This window comes from Electrophorus electricus, chromosome 5 (assembly GCF_041902795.1).
Source record: "Electrophorus electricus isolate QZ-2024a chromosome 5, ASM4190279v1, whole genome shotgun sequence".
Lineage (NCBI taxonomy): Eukaryota > Metazoa > Chordata > Actinopteri > Gymnotiformes > Gymnotidae > Electrophorus > Electrophorus electricus.
Window position 1 is genome coordinate 21,600,948 of NC_137501.1, and position 11,218 is coordinate 21,612,165.

Sequence of the window (11,218 nt, forward strand, 5' to 3'; positions counted from 1 at the left end):
GCCACATCCAAGATTGTTCCGCATTTAACGCGTTCGTACTCTTCGCGCAGGTAGAAGGAACGCTTCTTAAAGGTAAGTAGCGGGCCTTTCAAAGGTCTTTTCCTTCTTATTGTTGGCCTTGGGATAACAACCTCATGGGTTTTTGTCTTTTCATTGATCTTAAGAAACAACAAATAAGCACTTGACAAACACGATAGCCAAGGTCCAGCACTTGACTGTTGATTTGTTAGCTTTACTGTTGAAATGCATTGTATCTGCAAATCAACTTCCGAAACCCTATCCTACAGTTTTTGCAATGTTCAGATTTTAATATTTAACATAATACTGCATTGTACTTTTGCTGCCAAGGTCTGTTACTGAGAAATGTCTGGTAAACAACCATCTGGCTGTCCATGTAAAAGTGTAAAACCGAACTCCCCCAAAAGCATCCTCCAATTTATTAGCTAGGATAACTAACACAAAGTCCTGTAAAATTAATAATTTAAGTCTTTCTTAAACTTTACATAGATGCGCAGTCGTGTTATTTATTTATTATTTTTATTTTTTTATCTAAAAGCTGATTTGCTTATTTCTTCTGGGTTTATCTCCAGAAGTTAGGAGTTCGCACCCCATAACTCAGTTCTTTGTGATGATTGTACTAGCTTGTTTTTAAAAGACTACCGTTAGACCTTGTATGTCTAAGGTCGAATGTAACGTTAATATAGGATAAACAGTGAAGTTGCACCAGGGTATAAAATTAATTAATTTCATAATTTTATGCGTTTAATTTGATTTAGTTCACTGTGAATTCAGTCTTGGCCACAGACATATTAAATCATTTTACATTATCTTTAAACAAAACAACTCAATCCTTTTCACATCTTAAACACAACATTAATATAGTGGTGAATGAATTTTGTTCATTTGTTGTGCGAACTAACAGTGGTTAGACATGCCCAAGCTTTTTGTGGTGGCAGTGAGATAGAAAATGTTCAAAGTTCAAAGTTTATTTGTCACATACATAGTCATACAAAGTATAACTGGCAGTGAAATGCTTTTGGTGACTGTTTATACTTTTGTATGTGTTCCATTTCACGTGCCACAAGATTTTGGGGGAAAGGTACAAATTAAACAAATGACTTTGGTAACAGCCTCATCATACGTACATGCTACTGCTGTGGATCACCTGGTAGAACAGGCAGACCAAAGATAGAGGTTCAATTCTCAAAGGGCAAAGTCACACTGAGAAGTATGTAGTCGCTCTGCATAGGCGAGTCTGCCCAAACCTCTAAATGGGTGTAGTTCAGGGAATCTGGGTTCTTATCAACTCCAAGAGAGTAATGTAACTACTACCTTTGGGGCCCACCAACCTGGCCTTGCTATAGTTTTGAGGGACATTTGGGTTTTTCCCCAGCTCAACAAAGTTGCACTTATGGGATTCCTACATAGGTTAACGCATGCTGTTGTTCTTCTCAGAGGGGGCCCCATGGAGGCGAACGGCACCGCTACCATCCTGGCCTCGGCCTACCTGGCTGCAGAATATATGAACTCGCTACTCCCTGTCAACCCCCTGCAGGAGCCGCTGAGGCAGGCGTGGAGCCACATGCTGGAGAACTACAGCAAGTTCCAGATTGCCACGTGGGGCTCGCTCATCGTGCATGAGCTGGTCTACTTTCTGTTCTGTCTGCCGGGCTTCCTGTTCCAGTTCATGCCGTTCATGCAGAAATACAAGATTCAGCAAGTAGGTGGAGCCTGTGCATTGAAGGGCTCATCAATCCTGAAGCAGAAGTCTGATTTCAGTGCTCTGATTTCGTTTGTTTAGGATAAACCAGAGACTTGGGAAAAGCAGTGGAAATGCTTGAAGGTCATCATTTTTAATCACTTCTGCATCCAGTTGCCTATGATCTGTGGCACATACTACTTCACTGAATACTTCAGCATCCCTTACGACTGGGACTCCATGCCCCGCTGGTGAGGATCTATTTTATAAAGCATTTCTTAAGTACCTATAAAGCCTTTATAACCTTTTAGGAGTGTTCACCATAACTTATCATATTTATTTTTAGATCAGCAATTTACATGAACTTTTTTTTTTTGTTTGTTTGGTTTTTTTGGGAAGGTTTCAGCCTGTTTCAATGCACAAAAGACAGTTGGAATAGAACTGGAATAGCTTACATCACATGACATGATGGGTCAGTGTGACAGGCTAATCTTACTTGAATTGAAGCTTTTTTGATGATGTAGTCTCAGGGATATTAGGATTTTGTCAGATGTGCAATGTTATACTGTGGTATGCAGAAGCATGGAGTTAAATGCTTTGAGATGACAGTGTGAGGAGGCTGCAGCTTTGGGTTGTGGGGGTCATTCCCCATTGTATCCATGTGGGTTTGCACTGGCAAGCCTGTTTGTCGGTAGCTGTGTTCACCCTTTATGTGTATTACTTATATCTTGTCTTTGGGAGGTACATTTTTACAAAAGTTACAAAAGTTTTTTTATATAGAAATAAAGTTGTGATTCCTGTTCTCAGCTGTGAGAAATAACCAAATGGTTGTTTAACAAATGGATTGTAAAAATACTTTTATTCTCCCCTGCAAAGATTAGTGTCTAATTGTTTGACAGCCTTAGGCCTTCTCTACAGTACACATATATTAATTTAGTAACTGAAAAAAGGTGTACTTTAGAGATAACGGCCAGCATCGTTCACGTGGGTAGTGGGAGTGCGGATACAGCATGACACTGTCGTGAACAACCCACATGGGAAAAATGTTTCTTTCATGTGTTGTGTGTGTATTTCTCCACACATGTGCCTTGCCCAGGTCATACCTGCTCACCCAGTGTTTCGGCTGTGCCGTGATCGAAGACACATGGCATTACTTCCTCCACCGAGCCCTCCACCACCGCCGAATCTACAAACACATCCACAAAGTGCACCATGACTTCACTGTAAGTCTCTGTCTCTCAAACACATGCACACACGCACTCGTATAAACACATCATAGTATATTTGTTTTAGCATTCAGAATATTTCGTTTCACCTTTGTCACATGTTCAACAGTTGTGCAAAACGAGAGCACATTTTAACAAACATACGTGTAACAAAGTGGCCTGTGCTTGCGTGTGTGTGTGTGCGTGTGTATAGTCTCCGTTTGGGTTGCAGGCTGAATATGCCCACCCCTTGGAGACGGTGATTCTTGGGGCAGGTTTCTTCATCGGTATCATGGTGTTCTGCAATCATGTGGCCCTTCTTTGGGCCTGGGTCACTCTTCGGCTGCTGGAGACCATTGATGTGCACAGGTAAACACACACACACACACACACACACACACACACATATTTTAAATGCACACCCAGATTTTAACTAATTTAATAAGTATTATTAAAATATATTTTAAATACTTTTCACCTTTTTTCTGTCTTCTTGGTCCCCAGTCTTATATAAACTTTTACCCAAAACTACACTCATATAGAGAAATACACTTTCCTATAACCAGATTATAGGTACACACGTATGTTATCAATTGCCCATTCAGATGAAATAAATCTAGAAATAAATAAAGCCTAGTACTGCCAGGACCCACTATGCCACTCTAATGGTTGTGAAGGAACCTGAACACCAGGGGGCAATGTTTCCATAAGGCCCACTCTTGTAAAGCTTCATTTGTACTGGATTTCAGTTTTCCTCTACAGTATTTCTGTGGTGTATAACATGCATGTTATACTGCATATACTGCATTGTGTACATTTCCATAATGTTTGCCTTTCTCTGGGCAGTGGCTATGACATCCCTCTCAACCCCCTGCACCTGATACCTTATTACGCTGGGGCTCGCTTCCATGACTTCCACCACATGAACTTTGTGGGAAATTACGGCTCCACCTTCACCTGGTGGGACAGGCTCTTCAACACTGATGCCCAGTTCCACAGTTACATGCAGAAACAGGACCTGAAGAAAGAGGAGTAGCACACATGAAGACAAGCACACTTCTCTCTAATATATTTAAAATTGGACTGAACAGATGTCAGTGAATCAGTACCAGCACCCTGAAGTTCATCTGTTGAACTTTTAAGGAAAAAGGCCAAGCCCCAACACACAGTCACACAAATACACATACACACACAGTCACACATACACACACACACAGTCACACACACACACAGACACACACACTGTTGACAAATTGTTTTGTGGTGCCTATACCTCAGTTGTACAGAATACAATAGGCTGTTGTGATCTGAGGATGAGGAAACTGTTGGGTTTGTTTTCTGTCGATGTCATTAATCAGTACTGAAGACATTCATCACTGATAAATAATGATGACTTCATTCCACAATGCACTTTATATTTCCTATGTATAAAAAGCTTTACCTTTTTAATATTTCCCTCTTAACTAGGTTTCTGTGGGTAAAAAATCAAACAGAAGATTTTTGGATAGAATAATGTATATCCAAAACTCATAGAAATGCATTTTTAAAAGTAATTTTAATAAAAGAAAATTAATATATACAATTTCTGATGTGTTGGATATATTGTCCTTTAGGCTGTACACATGAAAGACTGAATAAACTGGCATAAAAACATTAAATAGAATGTGTTTTTTATTCTCACTAGGCTATCAACGAAGGACGATTTTTTAAAAGTATGACTTCATTTTATTTTGATGTTTACGTCCTTAAGATTAATACTTGCCTTACGGTATAGCCAAAATGTAGTGAAGATGTAAACTACTTAAGAGGCGAATCGGTAAAGAAGAAATGAAGAAATGAAAACGAGGTAATGTTGAAGGCGTCTAGTAAATGTTTTTGTTTGTACTTTTATCTCTCTCCTTAATGTTTATATATGTGGAAAGCATAGCTACATAGCTATATATATATATATATATATATATATATATATATATATATATATATATATATATATATATATATATATATATATATATATACATAATATATATGTGTGTGTGTGTGTGTGTGTTTTCTTTCTCCCATGTATCTATCCTTTGCTTTAGCCGAAAAGCAAACCACGCCCCTTGCGGGGGTTGCACTGTACGCGCGCACTAGGTTAGGAGGTTCGCGTCGCCGTGATCCCGTTTTCCGTGCTGGGCGCGCGCGTCGGTCATAGCAGGTATCCCGAGCGCGCGCGTTTACGCATCACCGCCAACTCCATCCAATGATCGAGCCGTTCAGCTTCACACGGGCCACGACGCGGCGATAAGGACCGAGAGAGACTGAAAGAGGACAGAGGGGAGACATATATACTTACGGCGCGAGAAGCCCGACCGAGAGGAAACACACAAACACAGAAAGGCGGAAAGAATCGCAACACTATGAAGGCGTGCGCCGGTGCGATGTTCTGCGGGACAGTAGCGATGCTGCTACTGGCCTCGGGCGGGGATGCGGCGGCGGACGGGGGCATCTCCTTCGAGTACCACCGGTATGAGGAGATGCGGAAAGCCCTGGTGTCTGTGTGGCTGCAGTGCCCCTCCATCACCCGCATCTACACCATTGGGGAAAGCTTCGAGGGCCGCGAGCTGCTCGTGCTGGAGATGAGCGACAACCCGGGGGTCCACGAGCCTGGTTAGTGTCTAAAATCAACGACGAGATGAAACGTCGCGCGCGCGGAGAAATTTTAGTGAAGCAGAGCAGAGAACGATGCGAGCGGTCTTTGCATTTCTTCACATGAAAAAAAAAACATCATGTCGAACCTTTAACACATTTAATATGTTTATTTTTCTCTGCCCTTAATCTGAAATGTCTCATGTTCTTTTTATCTATTGCTGTTCGATTACCATCTATAGTTAGTTATATATAGAGAGAGACTGTCCTCGACGCTCAGATTATGCAAAAGAAAAAACGTTAATTACTCAGGAGTGTAGGGAAACGACATGTCGCCTCTAAAATTTTAAGAGACACAAGATGCTAGCACACTGACACTGTAGCATGTAAAAATGACCAGTGGAAGGTGGCAGTGACGCGCAGGTGCGCTAGCTTTGCGAGAGAATGGACGAGATATGACTGTTTGCCAAGGGCGCCATTTTGCGAAACGCGAGAAGAATTACTAATTGAAAGTTAATGCTGCTTGTTATTCCATAAAAGTCATATTCAGAACACCCCTTTATTCAATTAATTATTTTCGGAACCGACTGTGAAGCTGATTTAATTGTTTAAAAAGGCATGTCAGTCCACCAACAGCTGTGCAATAAGTTCAAGCAATTTGATGACAAAAGTAGCTATTTTTTAATCTACACAAGCATTTTTTGGCAAACGCGTTGGATGTATTGCTTACACTGATTCTTAAGACAGATTTAGTTTCATGTTGGTTGTTACAGTATTATAGATGAAGTGTGAGATGTGTACTGGTGTCTATTGTGAGCATTTCCATTTCTTTATGCAGTATTATCATTAATGATATTCCTACGTCGTGGTGCTTTGGCTATTGGGTATTTCAGAGCATAGGGATCGGTTGATATTTTGATGATCATCTACAAATGATATTACACGGCACCACTTTGTTATTCGTTCCATTTAAATGACCGGATTTCCAGACTGTGGTGCCTTTTAAGACATGCTTTAATCTGTGTACAGAACGGAGCTTCAGTGTGCCAGTTGTTTGTGTGAATGCGTCTGATTGTAGAAGAAACTTTAGGGATTACTGTTACCTAAATACTACAATCCTCAGCTCTGCCTCTGCTGTGTGCGCCTGTGTACTGGACTTGAGACGTGAGTCACTGATTCGAGCTTTTTATTGCTACCAGATGATTTTCCACGACCGCCCCCGCTTGTTACCGCACGGGCGAGCATCGTCTCCCCAGCAGCGGTTAACGCGCTCGCACGCACACGAGCGAGAACTCAACAATAAAACGACGTCCCGTTCGCAGACGTCTTCCTCTCCGAGGCAAGGCCGCTGTCCGGCGTTGAAGTGAGGCAGAAATAGCTGTTTCCGTGGCGATAGATCGGCTCAGCGCTCCAGCGTGGGCCAATCGAGAGGGAGAGGATAAGGAAGAATTAGCGCACGAAGCCTTCTAGCTCGGCAGCCGACGGGCGCTCACGAGCGCGCCGTCTGGTCCCCTTTTTTGAAGCCCACGCGCAAACAGCACCGTACAGCCTATCAAATGCAATGGCCTTTCGAATACATGTCAATCATGGTGAAAAAATGAATAGGCCAACACGACGACGAGGCACGTTAAACGATTTCGCGCGTAATCTTAAATAAAACCCTGCTAACTCGGATAACGAACCCGTGAGTGACGTCCGTGTTTAATGAGACACGGTTCTAAATCTAGCATGTCTGTACTGGAAATTTCAGCCTCACACACCATAAATGGGTAAAAACAAATGCCTCACCCAATCACAAGATTCAAAGCATGCGGAGCAGTTCATCTTGTGCTATATTCTGCAGTAAAGTAGACTGCTAAAAGCCATTTGAAATATGACGATTACATTTTTAACCGGACGTGCTGGTGTACGTCATCTCCTTTGGGACAATGGAGTATTAATATTTGAGGCGCCTCTATAAAAACACATGTTTGGTGCATAATGGCTACACTTAACAGCTCACTAAAATTACGTTTGCTTTTGAAAGTTGAAAAGAATTAGCCTGCAGTTCGTGTGTGTGTGTGTGTGTGTGTGTGTGTGTGTGTGTGTGTGTGTGTGTGTGCGTGCGTGCGTGCGTGCGTGCGTGAAGCAAAGAGAGCGCTTCAGCACATTAATAATGAATGAAGGTGAGATCCAGCATCTGGCTCCTGTTCCACTAAATCACTGGGATATGCTTTTTGTGTGTCTGTTTGTTTGTATGTGTGTCTGTCTGTGTGTGTGTCTGTGTGTGTGTGTGTGTGTGTGTGTGAGAGAGAGAGAGAGAGAGAGAGAGAGAGAGAGAGAGAGAGAGAGAGAGAGAGAGAGAGAGAGAGACCTTGTCCATGACGGACATAGATCTGTAACCTCTGTTTTTGGTTTCTTGTGTGTGTGTGTGTGTGTGTGTGTGTGTGTGTGTGTGTGTGTGTGTGTGTGTGTGTGTGTTTCCACTATGCATGTGATTAGAATTATTTATCTTAAGGACTACCTTTTATGACAGTAGCCATAGAAACCAGGACATAAATGATTCTCTCTTTCTCTTTCTGTCTGTTTGCCTCTTTCTCTTGCTCTCACTCTCTCTCATGCTCTCTCTCTCTCTCTTTCTGTGTGAGTCTGCTTAACATCTGTGGTGTTTGTTTGCTTTAAATGTACGTCAGAGATACCATTAGCCTGTTCATTTAATGGATGGCTGGGTGAATGGTCTGAAAATCAAACAGCAGTGGCTGCATCTTTTTTGAAATTGTTCTGTTTTCTCCTGTTTACTAAAGCTCACGATCAATCACAGGCAGCAGGGTACCCAGAGACAGAGCAGTGGAGGGATGCGGAAAATAAGGACTTGTGTTTGAGAGAGAAAGAGAGGGACACACAGACATGAGATATTTGCTTTCCACTGTTACATAGCATGATTTTGATTTTCTCCATCATGGTCAATATAAGACCAGAAGCGGTCCTCCCCCAACCTGTGTGTGTGTGTGTGTGTGAGTGAGAGAGAGTTTTGGGTCTTCTTTAATGAGGCTAACATATGTTGTGTGTCAGTCCAACTCACTCTTTAGAGGTTTATTTTATCTGAGAGAGAGTGTCCTGGTTTAACCTACCGTGTGTGTGTGTGTGTGTGTGTGTGTGTGACTTTAAGGGGGACAGAGAGAGAGCGGCAGTGTGTTGGAGCAAGGGTTGTCTGCACTCTGCTTTAATATTCACACTTTCATCTTTTATCATTCTGGTACATTTGCATCTATAATCAGTGGTGCAATCATAAAATAGGGGTTGGGGTGGGGAATAAATAATATATTTCCTGCATGTCTGAATCTGGTAAAACTATGGCAATTGCATGCACTGAACCAAATACTCAGATTGCCCCTTACTGAAAATGGAGGTTAACATTTTGCCCTGATCTCAATTTGATTTGAAGATCTCATTTATAAATTTAAAATAATAGACATCTTACATCATGTTGTGATCATAGACATTGCAAAACCCAATTTGATCAAAAGGGGACGCAAATGGGTTGTGGAAGTTTTATAAGGGGGAGGGGTTTTGTCTTCTTTCTTTTTTTTACTGGGGAGATGGCGTTCCCACGCATCCCACCTCACACCAAGCCCTGTTCATAGCAGTGTTGTTGTTTGAGTGCGTCTGCATACGTGTGTATGTTTGTTAATAAGCACTTCTCATATGCATATCATTACACACACATGCATATTCTTTTGATTTCCTTTCTTTCTTTCTTTCTTTCTTTCTTTCTTTCTTTCTTTCTTTCTTTCTTTCTTTCTTTCTCTCTCTCTCTCTCTCTCTCTTTCTCTCCAACGTAACTGAATCCATGTACTCTGTATAGGCCCTAAAGATGTCTATAGGAATTATACATATACTGCATGTTAAATGAACTCTGTGTGTGTGTGTGTGTGTGTGTGTGTGTGTGTGTGTGTGTGTGATATGTGACTTACACATACACACCCACTCACACACACTAAGAAACATTTCCTAAGGAAAAGACTGAGAATGGATTGCTTTGATTCCAACATCTGCTAAAGAGTTTATTTCTACTTTATTTTTTCACTGTAATGAAACTGAGACTTCAAAGGCTGATTTTTGATGTGACAAAAACACACTTGTACTCGTAAACACACACACACATGTATGTTTACGTACATGTGGCCTTTTAATTGCTAGATACGAAAATATTAAATGCAGGCAAAGTGAAAAATGGCCCTGAAAATCCTGCAGTGACCCCCCTACTGCTACTAAATTCAACAGCCTTCTTCCCATCTGTTACCAATCTGTGTGTGTGTGTGTGTGTGTGTGTGTGTGTGTGCCTTTGTGTGGGGGGGATGGAGGTGCATATGCATATGTGTCGTGTTTCTGTGCATTCAGGCCTGCTGGACTATTTTGACACAACGTTTTGAGCAGAGCAATTCAGTCGCTTTGTCTGTAATGTTTAGACAGACTTAAGATTACAACCTATGAAAGCACTGAGCAAAATAGCATTACTGTGTCAGGTCATGTACAATGAAGGTTCTTAGCGACTCTTAAATAGGACAGTCTGAGGCTGTTACTGATTTCATCATTTTAATGCCACACTATAGCAGAGATTTTGGATTGTGCTCTTTAATATCACTTTGCGCTGTGTTGACCCAGATTTAGGGATTAACATATTAATGTTTTTATTGTTTAGTTTAGCAGTGAGTACAAAAGAAAAATGTGGAGGATGAGACTGGGATTAAGATTTTGGGTGATTTTTGGTTCATCTGTACAAAATTCAGCAAAATCATCATTGGGTCATAAAATAAATCAATTATATTCAGTGCATATTACTACAAATGAGAATTATAATTATAATTACCAAAAATCCTGCAGATCTTAATGATAGTCAGTGCAGTTTATTACAAATAAGAATTGTTACTATACTAACCAAACATACTGCAGATTATTCACTTACTGCATTGCAAGTAAATATAAAGAATCAGTGAAATATGTGAGACATTTGAATTCATCAGACACGTAGCGAAAGCTTCAGTACCAGTGCTGGTGACAGCTAATAAGGATGACTCTTATCTGTGATGGACTTGTCTGTAATGTCTTACATGTCGTCAATTGAAGGATTCTCATAGAATGCTTGTTTGGCGTATTTTTTTGTTGTATTCCCACATACCAAACTAAATGTGTGGGGCTTCGTAATTTCAGGACTTTCTTTTATCTTGATCCCAGCTCACTGTGATTTTGATCTACCAAAAAGTGGGGAGCCAGTAACAGGAAATCACAGTATGGCCCAGAGGTCATATTCTGAGTTCCAAAGAATTTTAGCGCCGGAGTTGAGTTTCAGAGCTCTGGAGAATCCGTTTCGCATAGTTGGTGTCATTACAGACCACGGAAATATGTGAATGTGAACAGTTATTGGTGATGGCGTACAAAGGACCGTACATGGTTCAGATGAGTGCTACACGGTGCTGGTCATTAACAAACGATAAAAGGCTGTTTGTGACACGAATATATGTGTTACTGTTTGACTGAAATTTGTAGTCATAGCAGTGACTACATGGATGGTGAATGGAGAGGAAACAGAATATTCATATATATATATATATATATTCATATGAGGATTTCTCAAGCATTTTAAAAAATCATCTCAGTATTAAATAGTGTATTCTTGAAAAAATGTTGTTGTTGTTTTTTACTA

At 41.0% G+C, this 11,218-nt stretch overlaps 2 protein-coding genes across 3 annotated transcripts in view; both read left to right on the top strand.

Moving 5' to 3' along the window:
• msmo1 (methylsterol monooxygenase 1) lies at positions 1-4,550 on the top strand. 2 transcript variants are annotated; one of them, XM_027031648.3, is made up of 6 exons: positions 1-72; positions 1,456-1,720; positions 1,802-1,950; positions 2,796-2,922; positions 3,119-3,273; positions 3,751-4,550. In XM_027031648.3, exons 2-6 carry the CDS (start codon positions 1,466-1,468, stop codon positions 3,938-3,940), a joined length of 876 nt encoding a protein of 291 aa, XP_026887449.2. In that variant the 5' UTR covers positions 1-72; positions 1,456-1,465; the 3' UTR covers positions 3,941-4,550. The 2 variants fall into 2 exon arrangements, with proteins under 2 accessions (XP_026887449.2, XP_081570528.1); XM_081714402.1 differs by having other exon boundaries at positions 19-72; positions 1,556-1,720.
• Positions 4,551-5,085: 535 nt separating this feature from the next.
• Positions 5,086-11,218, top strand: part of cpe (carboxypeptidase E) — a 14,276-nt gene continuing 8,143 nt past the window's right edge. Inside the window, exon 1 of the mRNA XM_027031653.3 lies at positions 5,086-5,556. Coding sequence (XP_026887454.2) covers positions 5,307-5,556 — 250 coding nt within the window. The 5' untranslated portion in view covers positions 5,086-5,306. The remainder of the gene's footprint in view (positions 5,557-11,218) is intronic.